The 26,293-nt window shown below is 30.4% G+C and overlaps 1 protein-coding gene across 1 annotated transcript in view; it reads right to left on the bottom strand.

Annotated features, from left to right (window-relative positions):
- Positions 1 to 550: 550 nt before the first annotated feature.
- The window catches only part of LOC136969206 (cellular tumor antigen p53-like), a 39,244-nt gene continuing 13,501 nt past the window's right edge, over positions 551 to 26,293 (bottom strand). Inside the window, exons 8-14 of the mRNA XM_067263301.1 lie at positions 16,630 to 16,682; positions 16,441 to 16,547; positions 15,258 to 15,374; positions 12,515 to 12,574; positions 9,466 to 9,559; positions 6,529 to 6,611; positions 551 to 598 (exon numbers count right to left, since the gene is read on the bottom strand). Of these exons, the coding sequence (XP_067119402.1) occupies positions 577 to 598; positions 6,529 to 6,611; positions 9,466 to 9,559; positions 12,515 to 12,574; positions 15,258 to 15,374; positions 16,441 to 16,547; positions 16,630 to 16,682 (536 nt within the window). The 3' untranslated portion in view covers positions 551 to 576. The remainder of the gene's footprint in view (positions 599 to 6,528; positions 6,612 to 9,465; positions 9,560 to 12,514; positions 12,575 to 15,257; positions 15,375 to 16,440; positions 16,548 to 16,629; positions 16,683 to 26,293) is intronic.

Below are 26,293 nucleotides of genomic sequence, written 5' to 3'. Positions count from 1 at the left end.
TAAATTACTTTAATACTCCCACTTAATAAGAAAGAAAGACAATTTATAATAAAATTTAAACTTTATTCTTAAAAAGTAAAAATGTTCATACAAAAACATTCATTTAAAATCACTATATATAAACTGACTTCCTGGAATGCATTTTTTGTGTAGCATTTTTTCAGAAGCCTTACAAACTATGTTAATTTCAACAATATAAAAATATATATTGTATCAGACAAGATATTTTCATATCACAGCTTTTTAGGAAATATTAGGATAAAATATCTTGCCAATAAGTCTTAACAAAAATGACATTCAATCAAAAGTTATAAACTATAAAAAGTTATAAAGTAGGAAATCAGGTACTTAAGAGACTTTCTCAAACTAAAACAATTATTATTCGCTGTCATATAAAACTAAACTCTTTGTGTATAATATGAAAATATCAAATATCAATATTCTGTTATAATTGAAAAGTATTCAATAACAAAAAGACAATTCAAAAATTACAATGAAAATGTAATCAAAATGCATAGATTTCATGCATAAATCATAAATACTTAAATACAAACTTCTTATTCATATAAGTCCATTTCATTCTGTTCCAGAATCACATCTGAAATAAAATCAATATCATCCATTAAAGATGCTATATTTTTACATTAATTGTATTTTAATTAATGTATCTGTTTCTTTGGATTTCATTTTCTGTACTTAAACAATAAATACTTAATACAGTGGGTGATCAGTTGACGAACATCATGTGTTCCAAGACTGTTCGCTATCCAAACTGTTCGTTAACTGATTATCGATTTACCATAGGTTTTTACGGGAATTTGATTAATTTGTTCTGGAGACCCCAAAAAATAAAAAATATATACTTTCCGACTACATTTATTTATATGTAATAATAAAAATACATATATACACTGTCTTGCATTTTTATTAGTCATGCTTTTTCTGTTTGTGGGGGTTAAAGAATCTGTCTAACACCCATTTGCTTTTCTTTCTTCTTCACGATTTTTTGTAAGTAATTAAAAGCATTGTAATTGTAGACATCCCCAAGCCTATTAACCTCAATCTGGTTTGAATGCCATTCTAAGACCGTTGTTCCGACATCCTCCCACTTCTTCAAAAGATCTTTAATAGCAGATATCGGCATTAATCCTTTTTTTCCAGAAGAAAACATATCTTGCCAAGTTTCTTGGTGTAATTCATTCAAGAATTCTTGGCGTTCTTCTGTTGTCAGATCCGTTTCAGGTTCCATTATGAACTCTTCAATGTTCTTCATTTCTCAGTTGTGATTTTTGTTACTCCTTAAGCTGCTTGAATCTTCTTGATTATACAGTATCTTTCTTAGATAAGATTGAACTGTGGCCTACTGTAGACCTGTTTAAGCCATACTGCCCAACAACATCAAACATCAGACATCTTCTGTCCACTCTCTACCTTTGCTATTATACTCTCACCTTTTAAAAATAAAACACAAACCTTAACGAGTGCCTGCCTGACAGTCTCGTGAATACTATAAAAAAACTGTTTCTGTCAGAAAAATAAAGGCTGGAATTACAAGGGAGAGTTTCAAAGTTTAGAGGAATACTATCTGATCACTATACACCAGGTTGAGTGTCAATGTCGACGTCTCCCGTGCTCTGAAAAGTTTTAAATTGTTGCCTGAAGACAAGGGAAGACCAATCGATATTTGTTATTTTACATTGCTTCTTCTTGTGTTTGTTCTGTGAGGTGTTCGTTGTCCGAACATAAAAATCTTTCGCAAAAGTGTTCATTATCCGATTTGTTTGTTAACCGATCACCCACTGTATTTTATAGAACTCAATTTACTCTTGACATGAAATTATTGGAAAGATTCTTTTTGTAAATTTACTCTAATAAAGATTTTAAAATAAGAAGTTAAAACCATGATGATTAAAGAAAACACAAAGTTAAACTAAGACTAGAGATTAAAAATATATGAAGTATATTATATTATAACTATGTAATTAGATGTATATTGTACACTTAAATTTTAGAAACAACTGTTGTCTTGTCCCACAATGCAATTCTTACATTTTACCTTTGTTAAATATATAGTATTTAAAGTATTTACACAGAAACATACATGATGTATTAAATTCATTTTTATATAAATCTGGTATGATTTTAAAATATTTAATTTTAAATTATTAATTTATTACTTAACTCATAATATTTTGTTTGTTCACTATTTGAATATTAAGTTATTTATATTTAGTATACTGTATTAATTCTTCCATAAAGGTTAAACAATCCCCTTATTTACGAAAATAAATAGTTTTCTAACTAAATATTTACCATTTCACAGACTGAGTTGGGAATATATTTCCAGAGATGCTTTATCCAGAACTGTTCTAGGTATAGGGTGGTGCATGAAAAGTAGTCCAGTCAAGTTAGTCTAACACTAGTGATACAATGACAAATTACATCAGTTGAATGGAACATTATGGTGAATAAACATTGGTTTCCTGTTTAGTGCAAGATGACATACTCAATACAGAAATAGGTTGCAATTATGGAAGTGTACATAGACTGATTCAAAACAAATCTATACACAACACAAGAGCTGAGTATCAACCACATAATCACTCCCTATCAATGTCACTGTCATGTTGGATGTTCATAAATGTGATTCAATATGTGAAACTGTGCATAGATGCCACAGCTGAAGATTTTCATCATCATCATCTCTGACAGTGATACCAACACTTGGCTTCTGTGTTTTAATTGACAAGACACTAGCAAGGTTGTGGCTGATGTTTTCAACGCAAATCATTACATCAGACATTCAGTGTTGTTTTCCTGTAAGCCTAGAAGTTTGACAATGGTATTTGGAATGTCATTGAAATCATGCGCGACATTCCAAATGCCATTGTCAAACTTCTAGGCTTACAGGAAGGCAATGCTGAACATCCAATGTACACATTTTTGCGTTGAAAACATCAGCCGCGACCTCGCTATTACTTAAATACAGTACATACTTTATTCTAAATGTTACTATTTTTGATATTTATTATACTTAGCCAACATTTATTGTATTCATCACATATTTGGAGAAAATTTTACATGAAATCATTAAATAATGTTTCATTTTCAATGTGACATATCATATAGAGAATCCTACTCAACTAATTTGTAGAAGGTCCAAATATGGAACTGAAATGCAAACTGCTGGTCCAGATTATGTACTCTCAACTATTAAACTGATCAATAGAAAAAAAAAAGTGTTGATCATGCTGTTGTCTCTAAACAGGTATAAAAGTTATAAAGTATCCTGCTAAATAAATAAATGTTGTGCTATTTATTTGTTAGGTCAAACTGTTCCTTCTAATTAATGAAAGACACTGCACTTCCTTTAGCTACTGCTGTGAAATTAAGCATATATGGAATCATCGTAATTTGAACGCATTGTACCAAACATCATTGAGTTAGGCAGTTCTTTACTCATTTTTGATGTAAATCATGTGCAAGAAATCACTTTTTCACAAATATGTTAAAGTAAACAGGGAAGAATATGAATTCCCATTCTTTGGGAGATTTGAAAATCTCACTGCTAAGCTCACAGCAAATTTTCCTGATCCACTTCTATGCACATATCATTTGCTTGCTGAAATCATGTGTCATTTTACTACTGCGCACAACTCTCCAATTGCATCAAATTTCTGAAATCTTTACTCATTCATTTTGCAAATGTTGCAATAGAAGTGTAATCTACAGTAGTAGTTTGTTCTGTGATTCCCAATGCAATATACAAAACTGGAACATTCTTCCAAAATATTCTTTCAGAAAATTATCATTGTTATAAAAGTGTGGACATGTTTGAGAAGCTCAGGTAATGTTTTACATTGTCTCTGCAACAGTGTACTAACCTGATTTATATTCAAATATATATGGCAGAAATGCTAAACACATGATCTCAGATTCTTTCTCCATAAACTAAAAACTGTTGCCTCTGAAACTGGCCAAAGTGTTTTAAGAAATTTGTTGTCTCCACTCAATACTCCTAGCAAACGTTTTGACACTGCAGCTTTCCAGAAGCTTAGTACAAAACTGTGATGGATAATGTAGTAATAAAATACAGCATGGGAATTTTTGACTCTGATGAGTCCACTGCAATGAATGATTCTTACCATTCATTGCAGGAGCACTATCAATAGCTACAGATAGTTTTTCCCATTTGAAGTGCACTCAAGTAAACTGAGGGTGTTGTTGAAAGCTTGAAATATTTACTGTTCTATTTGTCTCATCAGGGCAACCATACTGAGCAGTATTTTCATAAATTCATCACCATTAATAAATCTCATAAAAATGGATAACTGAAGAATGTCAATAGAATCAGTTGACTCATCTAGGCAAGCAACTAACTCTGTTCTGCAGAGTGTTATTTGCTTGCATTGGATGAATGAGAGAGAAAAAAGAAAGAAATAAGTATTACAATTCACATTTTTTTGCTACCATAAATTAGAGGCTGCATTCCAAGGAAATACAATATTGGTAGAAAAATTATTATCCATAAATGAAAAAGTAATGGTTTGGAAACTTGCCATTGATTGGCAGTCTGGAGAAAATTTTCCTGTGGTCTAAATTTCGACTATTATCCACCAGTTATATAGGAGTGATGTAGAGCAGGGGTGGCCAACAAGTCGATCGCGATCGACCGGTCGATCACGATGCCAATTTTGGTCGATCGCTCGCGATGTCTTGACTTAATGTGTTACACTTGTAACTGAACGCAACTCGTGAACGTAACGCGCAAAAGCAACAATATGCATGCAGTTATCACTGGACTCGTAGAAAACACAGCTATTTAGCTTGAATATTTGATACTGTCATGCGGTAGCTTCTTTTCTTTAGTATTAACAATATTATTATTATTAATCAATATTATTTATCCACGGTGACAACGTTGAGTTTCAATTTTTCATTTGTTTAAAATGTAAGTACCTGTTCTTTATGTTTTAAATTAAATTATGGCTTTTCTTACCTATCTATTTACTTGATAAGTGAGCGTTTTCGGCAACAGACCTCTATATTTTTGGATTTTTGGAAATACGTCAATTGAGAAAAATATCCCAGTATCACCAAATGTAGCAAATATATTTATTCCTGTTTCGGAACTACATACCTGTGTGAATTGGCATTTTCATACTTAAAGTTAACGAAGACTAAACATTCTGTCCTGACTGATTCCCATACTGAAGAATCATTATTATTATCTTTGTCAGGATATACACCTAATTATGTTTCCTTGGTAAGAGACGTGAAAACTCAGTCCTCCCATTAATGTAACGTAATAAAATAAATTCTAAATCTGTCTTTATCAGTAGCTAATTTGAATTAATAAATATTGTTAATAATTACTCATGTTGTTTTAATTCCCCTGGACGTGAGTTTTTTGGCCCGTTAAATAATTACGTTGTTTTTTACGTAGGTAGATATACAGGGTGTTTCAGTACAAAGAGCACTCCCGCGAGCTATTGATAGATTAGCAAAAAATAAGTCTAAAAATCTTATATCATTCTTCCATGATAAATTTTCCTCGCCCAAAAACAAATCGCGGAAGTAAAATCTTATAATCAAATTATCAGCCGTACTGTGCAGTTTTATAACAACTTTTTCAAGTTTACGAACAAATAGTACCACAATTTATACATTGTAATTGATAAAAAAAAAATTAAATTATATTTTAAGTTAATAAAAATCTATCTTAAAAGTGTGGAAAAATCGATTTTTTTTAGGTGCCGCCTGTACGGAATGAACTCGTAACTGCAAATATCAAAAGTTGGGTCTGGAAATTTATTTTCTTTATGAGCTTATATCTTGAAAACTTAATAAGTGATTTAAAAAATAAAAAATAGTTTTGAACATATATTTTCCTTATCTACCCATAGCTCGCGGGAGTGCACCTCGTACTGAAGCACAGTGTATAAACATAGTATGTATTTCACACCCCCTCGCCACTTAGACTATGCCTACGACAACAAGTCAATCGCGACACATTTTTAAGATAAAAAGTAGATCTTATGTACACAAAAGTTGGCCACCCCTGATATAGAGTATAAAATAAAACTTAAATCTTTAACATAATTTTTAAAGTGTATTTTTTAATTATTAGCTTCTCATCAGTGAATGTTTTAATTGTTTTACATAATATAGCAGAGGCTTACCCTCTAATAAAAAGTCATCTCTGTGAAGGAAGACTGATCTCTGGTAATTGGACATGACAGAAGTAGAGAAGATTTAGTTTCTTCTATTTTTTTTTAAGTTCATATACTTATCCTATTGTTGTTGTAAAAAACTAGTATACTTCACTTTAAAAGAAACAAATAATTTTTTAATTATATAAAACAACTCTTATTGTTATTAGCTTCATTATAATATAAGAACCTGGCAGTTAAAATTTGACTACAGATACATTTGAATAAAATACAAATGTTAATTTTTTATATAAAATCTAATTAGTGAAAATTAACTACTGATATGGTTATCTGGATAAACTCAATATATAAATACCTTGAAGTTTCTTTTTTATAAGCAATTACTTCTTCCCAAATCTTTTCTGAATGTGCCTTACCAATTCTCAATTTTTTTAGATCCTATTATTAAAAAATATATATATATATATTTATTATTTTTAATAAAATCAGTTATTAAATTTATAGCATAATATTATTTTAAAATTTATTAAAAATAATATTTTAGATAAAAATTGTATTCACATTGTCAGAATTATTAAACATCAAAACCCAATAATTTTATTATTATTTTAAATTTTGTATATTTATATTCATCACTTATTGTTTACAAAAGTTTAATATACCAGAATGTAATTTATATTTAAATAATATGCTGATTTAAATATTTAAATAATGTGTTGAATAATGTGCTTATTATTGACCAGAATAAACTAAACTGATATGAGATTAAATGATAAATTCCAGTGAAATGAGTTAAATATATTTTTAAAATTTACAGATAATGTAAGTAGGATTCAAAGTACATTGATTTAAATATTCTGTCACTTTTTATTTTAAACATTAAAAGAATTTTCTGAGATGTTTATCTTGAATTGAATTTATTAATTTTTATTGAATAAAATTAATAATAATCATAATGCTTAAAATTAATATTTTAAGTAATTTTTACAATGTAATTAAATAATGACCAAGAACTAATGTTGCAAAATTGTTTGATTAAATTCTTCATTTTGATGAAGAAATTAAAAATATTCTTTAATTTATAATTTCACTATTATTTTAGCAAAAAAAAAATCTTACTTGAAAACTAACTCATTTTTTAAATAAATTATTTACATAATGAATAAATATACTGAATTTTTGAAAATATTTTCATCATCTTAATCATAACAGTTATTTGTTATCATGCTAATTGCCAAAACTGCCTCCATATTTCATGCAGCTCAGTGAAAACCATAAATGCAAGACCTTTTCAAGACACAGAAAGCTAAGCATTAACCATATGAGACCTCTGAGTTCCTCTAAGCATAGGAGCCCTATGTGAATGCACAGTTAGCACACCCCTGAAGTCAACTTTGCTGGTATCATAGAATTATTTTATATCCTGGAATAAGTCAAATGTAACTAGCAATGCATTCACAGTTTACAAGAGTTATAGATTCTGTACATACATTATATGCAATATAGGATAGCTGTTGTGAAATCAACCTCTGGCGAGCAGTTTGATAAAACAAAAAATGAAGTAAACATTTTTATTACATAAAAAAGTTAGCTAAATGTCGAAGCTACTTCAACATAATCACTTTGTAAATTCAGGCAAACAGCTGTGTATGGGAATGCATTGTCATGCAGAAACAATGCCTGATGTCAGCATTCCTGTTAATTTGTTTGAATGGATCTATACAACTTTTTCATTATTTCACAGTATGTCTAAGAATCTCTCTCTCATGCAGCAACTTCTTTGATGAGAAGATATAAAAGTTGTACCATTGTCCATTATGACAAGTGCTTGAATTTATAGGGTGATTATGCTGAGAAGTATCTCAGCATGCAGCTAACTTTTGTACACAAAAATATAAAGAAAAAAATTTTATTAACTGCTCACCAGAAGTTGATTTCTAAAGAACTATTGTATTAAAATTTGAATAAATAAATTATTTGTGGACCATTAATCCAATTCTAATCTAGTAACTTCTAATGTTATTAATATTTTGTAATTAATTATCAGAATGTTATAATAACTATACTCTTCATATTGTGTTCTTAATTCTACCTAAGGTTGCCAGATTTCTGTGAATTAAGTGATTAATACCACCACTCTCCCTTTCACTCTATCTTGTTTTACCCCAAAAAGTAAAATTAAATGATTTTTTAATTAATAACTAACCATTCTGTTTATATTTTTTCAATTTTAATTAAAAATCACCATTTTCATATTGACTATATTTACAAATTTTGTAAGTTAGAATTTAAAATGTTTGTGTTAAATGATAAACCATAGCTTTCTATGGAAAATGATATGAATTGATATACTGTATATCTCGGCAGATAAGACGACATTCAGATAAGATGAGGTATAAATTTTCATCAAAGTTTTATAGTTTTAGCTTATATCTGTCCTATAAGATGACTCCCAAACTATCAACGGCCTATGAATTTAGTTTAGATCAGCGATCATCATCTGAATAATAATACTGTACAGTGTATACGGAATTATGTCATATCTGTAATTTTTCAAATGAACAAATTTGATTTTGTGTGCGGTATATGAATTTCAATCAAATTGATATACTGCACAAAAATAATTGCACAAAACACATTGCACATATAAAAAATTGCACAAAAAAAGACCGCACAAAAACAGGTTTGAGTGTATAGCATATACAGAATTATGTCCTATTTGTAATTTTTCAAATGAACAAATTTATTTTCTTGCATCTGGCAGCACTGCCTTGCGATTGTTGCAAGCATTTGCACTGATTTGGCATTTGGGTAATGACCTCGACTATTCACAAAAACGTCGTATGGGTTATTCTATTCTTACTCTCTATTAGTAAATAATTACGGTTTGTCCGTTTTTTTATAATGGTTTTAATTTATATAAATTTCAATCTAATTTTTTGTATCTGTCCTATAAGACAACCCCACATTTTGGGGGGGCATTTTTTATGATTCAACTATCGTCTTATCTGCTGAGATATATGGTATATGTTTGCCATTGCAATTAAAAAACACAGAAATTGAAAAAGAAAATAAATGACAAATTGCATCTTTTCTCATTTCAATAAAGTACAGTTGGCAATCTTAATTCTATCAATATACATTAAAAAGTAAGATTTGAAAACATTTAATATTTCAGAGTCTGGATTATAATGCTTACGTTTCTAATAGACTGTTAATGAAAACGTTTTTATTGTAATGAATTTTAAATTAAAATTTAATAAATATAAAATGTATTAAAAAAGTAATTTACCATTAATGTAAAATTATGTAGTTGTTCCATAGAAGTAAAATTGTGTTCTCTAAACTTATCACTATAAGCTACCAATCCAAAAGATGACAACCAACTAAATAAAATATAAAAAAAAATGATATTTATTAGATCAATACATTTAACTGTTAATCTTAAAATATATTTTATGCATATTTATGTTATATTAATTTAGATATAACCTTGTGCAGTTAATCACCACGTAAGGTTATATCTAAATTTAAATACATCTGGAAGAAAAGGCTAGCTTAGGGTCCAGGTGGTGCAACTGGCAAGTGAACCACAGGACAAGCAGAGGTTGTGGGTTCAAGCCCCACCCAGGAGCAGTTTTCTTCTTCCATATGATTATAAAATATTTATTAAATTATTATTATTAATTTAGTTAAGAGATAGCACTTAAATAATCGGTCTATAACACTGCTAATTTATTGTTTAATACGAAGTAATTTGCTACTAGAGGTAGATATTAAGGCAATTTTTTGATGTTTAAATCAACATTTTTTAATGACATAATAATTTGTAATTTTTTAGTTTTTCCTGTTTGGTAGTGTGCTCTATTCAAAATAGTTTATTTTTTTTTTAATCATTTATAAAATATTAAAGAAATCAGAAGTGAGTTTTAAATTAAATTTTTGTTCAAGATTTTTACTACAAAATTTTTCATTTCTCACCTATTTTGATCTGCCTAAGCTCTAAGTTTTGTAATTAGCACAAATGATTAAGAATTTATGTTAAATAAATAATTTCCATTAAGAAACCATACAAGTTTTATAAGATGTAATCTTAAAATTAATGTTTCAATAATAATCAGAATAAATAAGTTAATTTACATTAATAGAATGATTAAAACTTAAGAAATTATTTTGTTAAATTCAAGATGTATGCTTTACATTAAAAAAAAACACTTTAATGAATAACAAATATAAATCACTCACAAAATGTCAATTTTTTCATAATTTAAATACTGTGGAACCTGGTTAACTCAGTCATTTTCTTTTCCCAATTGTCTAGCATAGGGATTTACATGTTAAATCAAACTGTTCAACTTGAATAGGGGGTTTGATACAGTATTTTCATAAACTCGCCAGAATTTTAATTTAAATAAAATAATTAACATTCGTCTATTGAATGAACTAATCAAACTTTCTAAAAAGTATAGGAACCACATACAATTAAAAATAAACATCATGTCATGTGGCAGTGGCTTCCAGACAGCATGATCTAGATATCATAAACTGCCATTTGAACCTTTTTAAAACAATTTTTTTCTCCCCATTTTGTTTGATTGCTGATGGATTTCTCTGACTAGTTGATGTAATAAATAAATGAACTTTTGATAAATTAATTTAACAAATAATTATAATCTGATTCTATGTAAAAATTTGAATTTTTGTGGTAAAATTTTAAAAATATAATTGTACAGAATGGTATGTTTGTGATAAAAAAATAAAAACAAATCAAATGCCAGTAAATATCATAATTTAAAAATATCCTTACTAAACACTTATGAGTGAAGGGATCAACAATTCAGGATATCTCAGTAGCTTATTTAACCATCATTTAAGTGTTTGAGTTTCTGGACCAGAAGTTTACATTGACAACAATTCTGCAAAAATCTGATTTTAAGATTAATTAAATTTTCTAACATCAAAAATTCAAAATATTATTTCCACATTAAAAGTAACATTTTCTCCCTTTTTTTAAAAAAAGTTGATGTGAACAAGAAAGATTAATCTATTTCCTAAACAAAATGTCATCATTTCCCATGACATAACTCTTAACTAAAACAACACGTAATCAAATGACCAAAATACTAACTCCCCATTGGAAGAAATCTTAGAATAAAAGGGTTAAATCAGTTAGTTATTTGTTATCTTGAATCTGGTTCAATTTCTAAAATGGACATCTATCAAACTTATGAACTCCCCACTCAATGCAAAAACCCTCCTTTAGAAACACTCTTAATGTATCACAAACCTCTATCGCAAGTAAGAACGTGATATAAAAATAATAGTTCTAATTGGCGTCGATAATCCTGACATCAGAAGGATATTACTATCCTAACGACAATCATTTTAACGCCATCCAATGACAAGGTGCACAAGACTTGCCATCCTGTCATCGGAAAGTGGGCATATGATAATATATTCTTGCCCCAACTTCTCACAATTCTACATAATAAGATCCAAGAAAATATTGCATGGACAGTTTATGGGTCACCAATAAATCAATCAACAAAAACCTTGATTTTTTGCCAAACCCCTATAACTCTAAACTTTTTAAGTCAAAATCCAAATTTTTCCCCCTTGACCAATTTGAGTTAACCAGGTTTCACTGTATAACATTTCATTTCATGTTCTGTTCCTGAACATTCTTTTAACCCAAAGGTGATTGCTCAAAGCAATTGAAACATATGTTTACTATTGAATTTTTTGGTTTTTTGAGTGATTTATACTTATGTATGCTTATTTAGAATAATTTACCTTGCATAATTTTTTTTACATTCAAATAGGGGATTTAACTTTTTTCATTATGGATATATTTTTAACAATTTTTGACAGACATTTTGTTTGAACTTACAACACTATGAAAACCCAATACAATATAACAATAAAACCAAGCACTGCCATATGCCATCAAGCTATCAAACTGTTTGGTAATTTATTATTATTATATTGGTTATATAGCCTAATAGCATATGGCAGTGGTTAGCTTTATTATTGTTTGAACTTTTTTATTACAATAAAAAGTTTATGTTATCATAATAAAATATTACAGAAAGATTCATAAATAATCTGGTAATAGATGCTCAGTTAGGAAAGGCTAACTGGGAGGCAATAAATAATAAATAAATTAACTGATATATAATATGTATCTATATATAAATAACTTTTAATATTCTTTAGGTATAATAGTAAATTTGGTTTTAAGGTTAATAAAAATTATGTATCATAATAATTTTTAAAAATCATTAGCATTCATTGTCAATAATAAAATTATTTAAACATGGCATTAAATAACAGCTATTTACCTGTTAAGAGAACTATATTTTGATAAATTAATTTTCGGTGGTGATACTGTTGCCTGATTCCTATAAGAAAAATTGTGATTTATAGTATTAGAAAATAATATATTAAACATAAAAAAAAATTCAAATTAATAAGTAGTCAATACAAAAATATCAAACCAATAATGTTGAAAAATCAAGCATGTTTTTATGAATGTGTAATTAATTTTTAATTAAATAAACAAATTTATATAAAGTGTAAGATGCTTAAATATCAACTAATGTTTAATAATTTAATGTGTAGACAATATTAATTATGATAAAGTAATTTTAAAGTTTGTATAATGTGTTTCAAAAATAGCTTTTATATTTTTTAAGTTTTTTTATGCTTTAAATATAAAATTTATAAATTTTACTTTACATATTCTTAGTGATTTATTTTTTACATATTTTGACTTAAGGTTTTCCATTTTCTGACTTTAATTTTTGAAAATTTGATATCACTTCTTAAACACCCTTCACACTAAACCTTGAAATTATGAAAACCGTTTTGACTTTCTCATCTAAACTACAGATGATGCAGTGATGATTCTTATCAAAACTTATGACATAGGAATGAAAGCAATTTATCTATTTAGAAATATTAAAGAAGAATTCTACACAGTTCAACAAATGCATGATAATTTTGAAGATTATTTAGTTATTACCATGATTAATATGTATAATATAAACTGTAACAAAAGAGTTGTAGATAAACAGAAATACAAAAGTTGTAAATGTATAAAAACAGTGTATTATTAAAAAAAACCTGTTATCAAGAAAATGATTTTACATATTTTATCAATCATTACTTAAAAATATGAAAATATGAAATGTTAAAAACTGCAGTGTGATCAATGGGATCAATATCTAGGTAACTAATTCAAATGGTAAAGAATTTTATATAAAATAAATTATCCTAATATCCACTTTAACTACATTAGTAACTTTGAACTAAACAACTCAATGAAGAGTTAAAATAAAGTGGTGTAAGTCTCAAGCAAAAGATGACTGCAGGTGACAAGAATTTACAGATGTCCACCTGAGGAAGTGAATCTTGATATGCAGTTGTAATTATGACAAAAAAGAAAAATAGAATAAACTTTTAATAAATAATTTTAATTTATAGAAGGAAAAACTTTGTAACTGAATCGTTAAAATTCTTAACTGTCATATCAAAACACAATAGCTTAATATATGAGAAAAGAAGTTAAGGTTAAATAAACAATTCTCAGATGGAGTTGAGATATCGAATTGTACTCATATGATCCATCTTTCTCAAGCCCTAATCTGAGTCTTGTTACACCTGGAAACAAAGTGGGTGACCAATTGGAAAGTGAAGATGAAAGATTCAAACCAATCAAAACCCTAATAATCCGCAAAAAATCCTATATAAACTGGAAGAACCAAAGACACCAGGCTTTTCCCCCACCAATTGCTCACATGCATTCTCTCCCAGCTATCCTTCCAAAACTGCTTAGAGACCACTCAAGTTCTGATCTTTTATTTTGTGCTTGTGTTTCTGCTTTTTCTTCACAACTGAGACTACCAAGGTTTTTCCGAATTTCATCTAGTTAACTCTGCCTGAGCTCTGCACTCAAAGTCAAAAATGCCCTAGGGGATTCATTTCACCAAGAGATTTTCTGAGAGAAAAATCACCTATATATCCAGACCTAGAGACATTTTTGAACTTTTTCAGAAAATTATTGTAAGCTCCTTTTTGAATGTTTATTATAAACAGATTAAACTTTCAAAAGAGACTCATTTTAGTGTCAAAACTCCTACATACTCTCCCACACCACTCGTACACCCTGACCAGGAGTCGAATAATTCTCTCCCTGTAGGCATTCCATGACAACAATATATACCAGGGGTGGCCAACAAGTCGAGGTCATGATCGACCAGTCGATCGCCAAGCCAGTTTTGGTCGATCGCTAGCGATGTCTTGACTTAATGTATTATATTTGTAACCGAACGCAACTGTATGCATGCAGTTATGACTCGACTCATAAGCAATGAGTGCACTTCGTACTGAAACAGTGTATAAACATAGTATGTATTTCACACTTCCCCCTCCCCACTTAGACTATGCCTATGACAACAAGTCGATCGCGACACATTTTTACGATAAAAAGTAGATCTTATGTGCACAAAAGTTGGCCACCCCTGATATATACTATTTATAAAGAATATACTCCATTGACTGAAATGATGAATAAAGAACAGTTATGAATGCCTCTGGTATCATTTGATTAAGATAATTCACTAAATAAAGCTTCAGTCTCAAAAACAGAGCTGACTCCTGTTATGTGGTAATGCTGAGCCTCATTTTGCAATAGTTATGATAATTTTTGGCAAAAAACAAGACTATTGATTTCTCTCTTAAGAGAAATCAAAAGAATAAAGGAATAAACTATTTCTTGTTCCCAAAATCAAATCAATGTTAAAAACAATATTACAAAAGTTTAAATGCAATAATAAAAATGAAACTGGAGATAATGTGAAGAACTTTAAAATATCTCCAACAGAATCCTGCCATTTTCCAACTACAAATGATGAAACCACATGTTTAATGCAAGAATAGTTCAAATGAGTGCTGGTTTATAAAATTCAGAATTCAATTGTTTTTTTACTTGTTTATTTTTAGAAAATATTTATTTATAGATGTATATTTTTTAATTGAAAAAGCATAGATTACTTTCTAAAAAAAACTTTAAAAGTTACCTACCTTGTCTTAGCAGAATCACTTTTTTTAAATAATTTGTTCATCAAATCATATTTGTTGCCACTTGAACTACTACAGGAACTGTTATGTTTTGACAATGAAGGCCGAACAGACAATCTTCTATAAAATTTTAAAAATTTAAAATAAAAAATTGACATTATTATTATCATCATTAAAATAAAAATTAGAAAAATTGAGAAATTAACCTTGAAAAAGTTCTTAAAAGTAGTTTTTACCAAAAAAGTTTTTAACCGTAATTATTAGCATCAAGTTATAGCATTACAACAATCCATCCACTACTAAAAGAAAATCATCATGGTATTTTTTTTAATAAAGTAAGAAAAAAAACTATTTTTACACCTACTAAAAAACTAGTTTGAGAATGTTTCACCTTAGCATTTAGCAATTTTCAGCACCACATATACTATTTTTTAAAAAAAGAATAAAACACAATTCAAACTTCCACCAATACAAATCTTTACATCATTATAAATTGGATAAAATTTATATTCTATATTTTGAAATAAAAAGTTTAAAATACTTCTTTAAATTACAATATATATTGTACTTATGTATGTATGTATGTATGTATGTATATATATATATATATATATATAGTATGTTGGTAAATAATTGGGCTGCAATTTTAAAACTGCAGATCTATGAATTCCTACTGGTGTATGGTTGTCTGTTCACCCATCATTAATCTCAAGAATGGAATTAGCTAGATGAAAGTGGAGAAAACAACAGATTCAGGTATTACAGATGTGGAGAAAACCCAGAAAACAACACGTGGCCAGCCAATCCTGGCGAGACGCAAACCCACGACTGAACTCCCAGTGTTTAGGGAATGGAACGGAACTGCTTAGCCACTGGTGGGCCCAAATGGGATGTACCAATAAAGTACAAATTTACAAAAAAAGATACGTAATCTTGGAAATTGTGAATGCTTCATGTAGTGAACACTAATTACCAGAACTAAACTAGGATTAAGAAAGGGGATTCCCCGTGCTGGAGAATTAGTCATAAGTCCAAGTGGTTATTAAACAGGTAGGTCATTCAGTGAGGAATGACTGTATTCTAAATTAAATGCAACATTTAAATATTTCATCAAGTAAAATTAATAAATTTTTGTTAATGATTAATATCAGTATTGAATTAAATACATTAAAAAATGATCACTTACTGCAATTTCATGTCACGAAGTGTTGCTTTTTGTTGGTCTGTCAACAAGTCTGCAAAATTGAAAACATCTAATATACTTCTTACTCTTTCAATGTGGCGATGATGTTGCTAATTATTAAAAAATAATTTTAAACAAAATATTAATTATTTATATAAATATAAATTAAATTAAAAATATTATAAAACTTACTTTAGGAATAACAAAAGTTTCCTCTGAACTGGAACTGCTAACTAGTTTTGGCACTAGAAAGTACAAACAATTTTGGATTACTTCTAATTCCAAAACTTTTATTTTATTTTAAATCTTTATCAAAATAACTTGGTTTTAAAAAATTTTATAAATTTCTTTAAAGCTCTTAAATAAAGAAATTAATTATACAATAAATGTGAATTTAGAATACACAAGACTGGAAGTTTTCTCTACTTAAAAAAATATGCTAAAATTGCTATATTTATATTGCTGACAGTATTTCAAATAATCAAAACATTGTAAAAAAGATTAAAACAAGTTTTCTACTAATTTTAATTCTTTTACATTACATTAACTGGCAACAAAGGTTTTTTAAAATGAAAATCTTCTTTATCTGTATGATACAGAGTTTAATACATTATTATTTTATTATCTAGTATTATATTTTAAAATAAATACAGGTTAACAAATGTTGAAAACAGCATTAAACGATGTACAATCCAATACTTAATGGCAGCAGCCACAATACATTGGCACCTCCTATCAATTACTTCAACTTCTGGGAGAAAATGCAAATAGAAGACATCTTAATAATCATATTAGCTATTTAAGCATAATAAGAGCAAGGAGATAAAGGAAAATAAAAGAAAAAATATCCATTAATATTAACAAGAATCAATTAAATAATAAAAGGAGAGGAAAAATAGTGCAAAAAGATAGAAATAAGTGAATATGAAGTTAATAAATGATTGCTTATACTTTAAGTGAAAAACTTTTATAATTAGGCAATACAGTCATTTAGTGAGTATTATTACAGTAAATGTTACCTGGCCAGTAAAGGTTTAAACAAAAACATAGACTTATGTATTGGTTAAAAATAAATAGTCTGAAGTTATTTTATGTCTGTAAAAAATTTAATTTTTTAAACTTTTTCTTGGGTTTTATTACTGTAATTAAATTTTATTTGTATTTATTTTATGATGTATAAAACACTTGCTGATGAGGAACAAAAAGGTCCAAAATACAAGATTGTATACAGATGCAAATGAAGTTTCCTTTCAACTTACAGACTAATAAAATCTTTCATTTTTGTAATCAGAGAGTTTCATCAGTACAATAAGTCCTATTAATAGATTATAATCATAGTAAACTAATTGTGAGAGCCTGGATGAGATGGAAATTTTAATTAACCATAACAAAATATATCAAATTAATTAATAACAACACTTAAATTAGATGGAAAAAAATTTTCCCAACACTTAATGAAAAATAGAAGAATGTGATCACATCTTTCCCTGGATCTACTTCCTTTCCATAGGTGACACATCTTCCAAATGTATGTGTCACCAGGAACTTTCATCTGAAATTTATCTATTGGTCTAAAAACTTAACATTGCCTAAAAAAGTCATCAAAATCAAGGGGAGAACCCCGAAATAAAAAGACGAACATCGAAATTGACAAGCAAGTTCACCAATCCAGCTCCTCCCCATGAGTGTAATTTAACCGTATTCTAACGCTGATTTTTTTGACTGTCCTTTCAGAGATCCTGTCATCGATCTGTTCACTGTAGGTGGCCTTAACAACGAACATTTGATAGTGGACTGTGCTCATCAAGGAACCGAACTCTCCATCCTGTCATCCATACATTTTGCGATTTCAAGACTACGTTCAAGCCGATCAAAGTATTTAGCATTGTGCATAATAATGTAACCTCTCTCTCTCTCTCAGCTAGGAATCCGTTAACTTAGCAGAAAGCAAAATCAATCATGTTACGCAATATAGCTTTAAGGAAGATGCACATGTGACACAACAAGAAACAGCGGTATCGCAAACGCATCTTCGCCACGTGGCAGCACAACCACACAAGCGGCAATGCACTTACATTTCGGCATATGCATTCAGTATTCAAGATGGTGAACAATACCAACACTACCACTATCCACATGTTTATATATTTTTTATGGCTTGTTTTATATAGCAGAAGATTTTGTTGAAGATTTGAATGAAGATTTTGGATTAGAGATATTTTCTTGGATTGAGAAAGAACTGGTGTACAAAAAACACTTATTCCCTGATAAAGAATACTATTTAGAGTAAGATTTGATTATTTTGTTCTTTGAATTAAATTATATATGATTATTTGTGTAGAATTTGTGTTATTATCCTTTCCTCTTTATTCTGATGTTAGTTATTTCAGTTAACCGCATTGAACTTTCCACCATTAAAAAACATGATTGTATTTTCTCATGTGACTACCAGACAAACTGTTACTGGCTGATAGAAACTCGTCTTAGTGGCGGTTGCTGCAAAAGATAGAATTAACCAACTTTTGTAGCATGAGAAAAGCAGCACAAAATAGACTTCTGCGGCGAGAAAAAGAGACACCATTTCGCTGTTTTTTCTTGTCCAGAACTTAAAGCAGTCATGGCAATAAAAAAAAGTGAGAAAAGAGAGTTCACACTGAAAAAAAGCTAAAAAAGCTAACAGTGTTAAAATGAACGAAAACAGGCGTTATTAAAAAAACACACAAATGAACACATATTTTGTATCAATAACATTGCATATGATATTAGATTGATTATTAAGTGGACTGATAAGATTAAATATGAAAATAGTTAGGCTGAGTTTATACTCCAGAAAAGTGACCAGTAAGACTGCATTAAGCCAGAACAGGCCCGCATTAAGTTTTCATGTGCCCCGTACAGAATTCCCACCGTTACACAGCAAAGCAAATGGAATAGTAACATAACTACCAGAATGTGTTTCCATATAATATGCCAAATTTCAAATGCCATTTATTTCAAGGCACATTTTTTGATTTCTTCATAAAAAAAATGTAATTAAAGAAGAATAAAAACAACTTCTGGCAGAATCAGTAGGTTGCACGTTCATTATATAGCAGGGGTGGGCAAGCAAAAGTTCAGTGGGAGCCGAAATGTAGGTTTTGCAAAATGCATGGGAGCCGCAGTTCTGTACTGCAGTTCTGTAACTGGATTTTATTATATAATATTGAACAAGTATTAAATTTTTTTAATAAACATATTTTCACAAAATTGTGAAAATAAAACTGTAAAAATAATAATAAAAAGCAGAAATTAACACTTTCAGCAAGAGCCACATAAAATTCAAAAAGAGCCGCACGCGGCTCTCGGAGTCTCGTTTGCCCATGTCTGTTATATAGCAATACCACTAGTAATTGTGACCCAATCATTTATTTGGTAATTTTATCAATACTTTTTAAATGATTAAAAATAAAATTACAGCATTCATTACTGGTAATACTAGTCTCCAAATCTATTCCCCTGAATACAATAAAACAATTTGTTAGTCATTCGACCCACAACTGACAGAGAAGAGAGTTTATGAAAACAATGTAATTAAACATTTAGCAGTTTGTTGTCCTTCACAGTGGAGAACCCTAAAGTTGAAAAATAATACAATCCCATGAAATTTAACAAATCTGACGTTAATAAGTAAATGATGTAATTATTTACAGAGAGTTGATATTTGATAAGTTTAGTTTTTTGCTCTTATAGATCAAATTACAGAAATTATAAATAAAAATCTCATTTTTTAAAAATTAAAATCATAAAATTTCGCTTACAAAAGATCGAGATGGAACGCACGCTTTTCATTTTTATAATCACTTTGTTTTATTAGACACAGATATTATTCCTATATAGATTTCTTAATTATAATAAACATACATTATGTATAAAATTACATTAAAATAACACTGTAATTAACGTCTGAAATGAAAAAGTAATTGAATTGAGTCTTGCCTCCATATTAATTAACGCGTTGTTATGGGGGGGCCTAGTAGAAGCTGTAATTTTCTGGGAAGGGGCACCAGGTTAACTGGGGGGGTGTGCCCACCCATGCCCTTTCCTGGCTACGCCCATGTTAACGCGCCACAGTAATTAATTGATTACGTTGCATCAAATTAAATAATTTATAAAAATTGAAATAATAAATACGTTTATGAAATAATTGGCTGTATCTGTTCGCAATGATAATGTAAAACACACCGTACTTATAGTTTAGCATTTCCGATATTTAATTTATTTTTGAATTTTAAAATATAAGAAAAACAATTTTTTAAATAAAGTTTTACGCATTTATATCTGCAACTTTAGATAATACAAAGATATAAGAATCCATCAAAAAAGTTAATTAATAATAATTAAAATCAAGAAAAAAATATAAGTTTCTTTCGAGGTAAGGAAACTTGTAAAAAGTCAGGTACGCGATCACATGATGCCCGTCTCCCCACTTTGCGTAACCAAATGGTCGAGGTTGAAATAAAACCCCAGCAGAAGTAAAAACAAACATTGGCGCGTGTATAGGACAATAAACTTGAACGGGAGCAAAGATGAGACATGACACCATGTAATTTATGCTAATTACTTTCTAATATTAAAATATTAAAATCTTCAATAAATTATAATTAAATTAATTTTTTGACTGAGTTCGACTAGAAGCATATCGAAAAGCTAGATTAAAGTGAAAATAGCAGTTTTTCGACGCTAAATATTTACAAATTAATTTTTTAATTTGGTGCCGGATTGACCGCAGCTGTTCAAATGCGCACGTGCATGAAGAGTTTTAAAGTTTGTCAAAATGGAAAATGAAGGACACCGTTAGAATGCAGAAAACCATGGTGCATGCCAAATATATAAGCACCCACTTAAAACCAAACTTTTGTCTTTGTCTAAAGATTATCTCTACAGAAGTTATTAATATTTAGGATATTAGTTTAAAATCTTGTATTTCCTAGCACGAGATTCGCTCGATCTTTAATTTTACAGAGAGCTAGAAAGATACAAGCTTTGAAACGAGTGTCATACAACGTTTTATTTAATAATAACAGTAGAAATCAAATTTATTATCGCTCAACAATTATTTTTTCGGTTTTTCTACAGTAGTCAAAAACGAGTAAATGTCATCGTTTAAGCTAAAGAATAGCAGGCGGTTGAGAAGAAGTTTGCTTAGCAACTTACTTCAGAAAGTATTGGGTTCTGTACGATTTTCCGTTGCTAAAACATGAGTTTCTACTGTTAGTATTAAATGCGCATTTAACTCGTCCTGGTGGCCTATGATATTGATGTGTCTTAAAAAGAGCCAGTGTCCAAATTATATATTCAACATGATAAGGAACTACTTGCATGATCGTACCGTCACACTACAAGTGGGCTCACGTTCCCATACTCGGCATATCACACGTGGGTGCCCGCAGGGCTCCGTGCTGGGCCCGCTATTGTGGAACTTGTTGTTCAATGGCTTTGTAAATGAAAATTTTGGAGGTGTCTGGACAGGGGCCTATGCTGACGACGCGATGATACTGGTAACAGCACATTCTAGGGCCGAAGTTGAACACAAGGCCAACAGAATTCTGGAGGAGGTCCTCAATTGGGGAAGGAGGAACAGGCTTGAGTTTAATCCAAGCAAGACAAAAGGGATAATTTTTACCAGACCAAGGGCACGACATCTATACAAAAGGGTACCGACCATTAAAATGGGCGGCACCAGTGTTAAGGTAGTACCAACATTAAAATACTTGGGAATCTCGCTACACCACAAGCTTAGTTGGCTTCCTCATGTCAAGAACATTTGTAATAAAACTAATCTGCTATTCAATAAAATGACAAAGGTTGCGAAAACGAAATGGGGGCTCTCTCCCCAAATTATGAGTGTGATCTATGATTCTGTGTTCCTTCCTATGATCTCATACGCAGCCCCGGTCTGGGTCGAGGGTCAGAACCAGGTACATATTCATCGGAAGCTACAGAGCGCCCAGCGGAGAGCACTCCTTAGGATTTGTAGGGCGTACTCGACAACCTCCACGGCAGCCCTGCAGGTCATCGCAGGCAAACTGCCAATTGCACAGGAACTCGAGATGGTTTCGCAACGATGGAAAATGAGACATGGCTTGGATGTTTTCATAAACAATGAGAACTATAACAATATAGAGCAAACTCTACACTGCAAGTATAGTGAAGCACCAGAGAACTGGCCCTTTATTGCCAGTCACCCCTGGGCAGACCAAACTCTGGCCATTTTCTCGGATGGATCGAAGGATGGAGAGCAGGTAGGCAGCGCCTTCGTTGTCTATCAGGATAATAATGAAGTTCACCACTCCTCATATAAGTTGGGAAGATTCTGTTCCGTGTTCCAAGCGGAACTTTGGGGTATCCTCTCAGCCGTAAGATGGTGCAATGATAACTTTGGTGGTATGAAAATTAACCTCTTTACTGACTCCAATTCCTCTGCGCAATCCATATGTAACTACAATTGGCGCCACCCAATTGTAAATCAAATCCTCAAAGAAATATCAAAGAATGTCAACAGTTTTGCAATCGTTTGGGTAAGAGGACACATTGGAGTCTGCGGGAATGAGCGAGCGGACGAGCTGGCTCGTTGTGCTTCAAATATGAATTGTAATCCAAGCTACACTGCAATCCCTCAAAGCTTCATAATTAGTCGACTCAAAGAAAGTGCGCTTATCAAGTGGCAGCAGATCTGGGACACTCAGAATAAAATAACAAGAAACTTCTTTCCCAAAGTTTCTACTACTGCTGGACATCTCATCCAACATAATGTCACCCAGTTCTACACAGCGCATGGAAGGTTCCAGAACTACCTTTACAGATTTAACAAGTCTTCAAACCAGAACTGCTTTTTGTGCGATGTCCCTGATGGTGTGGAGCACTACCTATTTTGGTGCCCCATGCTCGAGGACATGCGTCATCACATTATTACCATGTTGCCTGCTCATACCAACTGGCCATGCAATTTAAATGTACTTATCAACGATAAAAACATAAATCAAGCTTTTAACAAACTTGTTAATATGTATTTTAAAAGAACGATGGTCAGATAGGAATATAATGGATAGTGTTGTTTTGTTACGGTAATCTCCAAGCGAATTACTCTGTTCTGATGCTATATTCTTAATGTGAGCAACTTTGTTGTTAAATATTATATTGGCTATGTTTATTTATATACTTTGGTCGGACAAGCATATGCTCTCAAATATTAAACTGTATTATATTCAAAAGCGAATAACTTTGTTGATTTGTATTTCTAAAGTGTATATATTTTAAACCTTATTCTGTAATCTATGGGATATATGGTCTGATTTGTATAATTTCAATGTCATCTCTGCAGTTGTAACCTACACGCGAGCTTTTATAAACTATTATCTTTGTGTTTATATTGTATATAGTAAAAATGTTAAAATGTAAATATTCTCTGTACCTCACCTCGGTAATGCACTGCGGTGCCGAGGCAATTTGTAATAAAGTCTTTTACAAAGTGAAAAGTGTTAGTATTAAATAAAATCTATTTCTTTCTTTTGTCCACTGCGCTTAAATAAATACAAATGCTAAAAATAATGCTGTATAAAAATAACTCTTAACTCAAACTAGAAGTGTACTTGACTTAATGCAGCATGATTATATCGAAGCGCTGCGGAGATCGGTATTTCACAAGGATACAAGCAAGGAGAACCCACGTGCAAATTCCTACAGCATGTGCAGAGTATCAAGCTTTGGGAAGCTCCTCGTTTTGTTAGTCTATATAAATGTAGTACACTACATGTGTATACAACAGTGCCTTAACATGTCGCGCACGGTTCATAAGGCATACGGGGAAGTGCTGGTTGCTATTTCGCTCCTGAGCACATTTACAAAAAAAAAAAAAAAAATTTCACATGGGAAGTGAAAAAAGCTAAAAAAGTGTGTTTTTCTCAGAAAAAGCTAAAAAAGAGAGGAGCTATGAAAAAAAGCTAAAAAAGAGATCACTTTAAGCCCTGCTTGTCGTGCCACATGTGTGCATCCTCCATTTTTAGACACTGTGTAAAATCTATAACAGAACTCTGTTATCCTATGTATATGTGTAAATAATTTACAAAAATAAATGGGTATCATTCTTTTTTGATTATGGTGTAGTGTGCGCTTCTTTCAGCTGCATTGTCCCTCAATCTGTCCATCCCGGACCCCTAGTGTCTACATACGTGACCGCTCGTACAAAATCGAAACAACAGCCAACAAGGTTTCTGTATCTGCCTTAAAAGATACAGTGGTGTCAGTCCTGACATAGGCATTACCGGTCTAATGCCAACCCTTTGGTCACATAATAATAACCAAAAGAGGCGAAGAAGAATTAATTAGCAAGTTAGTTTTTGTTACTTATTGAATCACCAGAAAAGTTTAAATGTTCCTAAAACAGCAACATTCTTCAGCTCAGCCACATTGGCTCAACTCACAGGAACCCAACTATTTTCCATGTAGGCCTTCCAATTTGCTATTTGAGAGATTTCTAAAAATCTTAACTCTCATAAATATAGACACGGTTCCTACTCAAATTTTTGTTTTAAATTCCAAGAATTTCCCTGACAACTTTGTTCAAATTCCCTAACCCTCAAATTCCTAACAGTATGAAAAATTTGTTTAATTCAAATAAAGTTAAACAAACTTGGATAAAGTAATGTTATATATAAATTTAATTGTAATTGTAATGATAAAATGATTTATGTAGGAGAAACAAAAATGTGTTTAAAAGTGCAAATAAAATAACATATTAATGCTATAAAGTATAATATACAACTCTCAGTTGCAAAAAATTGCAATTTAGATGAACTTGAAATAGAAAGATTTAATAAAAGCCAAAAAATTTGAAACAAGCAGTAATAAACAAAAATAATATGAACATGTTAAAATTATAAAGGTTAAAAAGGAAAATAGAATTACAGTAGAGTGTCGATAAGTGGAATGTCGGTAAGTGGAATGGCCGGAAAGTGGAACGATTTTCAGTCGGACTGTGTCGTGCTGAATCGAACGTTTTTGATACTAAATTTACTTCTAACGTATAATTTTCATGTTTTTTATATTCTTTAATATATTTATTTTGTTTGTACAAAATGCAGAAATAATTTTTAACGATACAATAGCCTCGATGATTATTATAAAAATTTTCGTTAGGCTTAAAATCAACGAAAATTCAACACGAAGCGACACGCAACGGAGAAAAATTCAACAGGAAGCAATACGCAATGGAGAAAAATTTGAACATCGGACAGGTTAATGTATTTTTTCGTACAAAGTCGGAAACTGGAACAAATCATTAACTGGAAGGATCCCAGTCCCCAATTGGTTCCACTTATCGACGCTCTACTGTAATGATAATTTAGGTTTAAAGATAGACGTTGGATAATATGAACACATTTTTCTTTTTTCATTTTGTTTTAGTGGTATTCTAAATTTGACATTATCTTTTCTTACATTGGATTTGTGAATGAGATTTTCATATTTTGGTGTACTATTTTAGTTATAAATTACATAATCAACTGTAACACTTCCACTAGTTAGAAAATAAATGGTATGTTTTGGCATACCATTTATTTTCTAAGTTTTCTATTGTTTTCTTTATGGCTGACACAAGAACTGTTTTCTGCCAACCATAACCAAGCATGTTGTAAAATACATATATTAGCCATCTTTGGGACACAGCTCTCATGGAATACTTATTTACTATTTTATTCATATGTGCACCCCAAATTCTGTATTGTATCATTCAGTATTGTAATATGTTTTCAGGAAGCTTTTTGACTTTATGTGTTTCAATGTATAGATTCAGACTGCTCAAACTAAAATCCTCTTTTTA

Source organism: Centruroides vittatus, unplaced genomic scaffold (genome assembly GCF_030686945.1).
Source record: "Centruroides vittatus isolate TY-2023 unplaced genomic scaffold, ASM3068694v2 contig_1758, whole genome shotgun sequence".
Classification (NCBI taxonomy): Eukaryota; Metazoa; Arthropoda; class Arachnida; order Scorpiones; family Buthidae; genus Centruroides; species Centruroides vittatus.
Note: the sequence above shows the minus strand (reverse complement) of the source record. Positions and strands in the feature narration are given on the sequence as shown.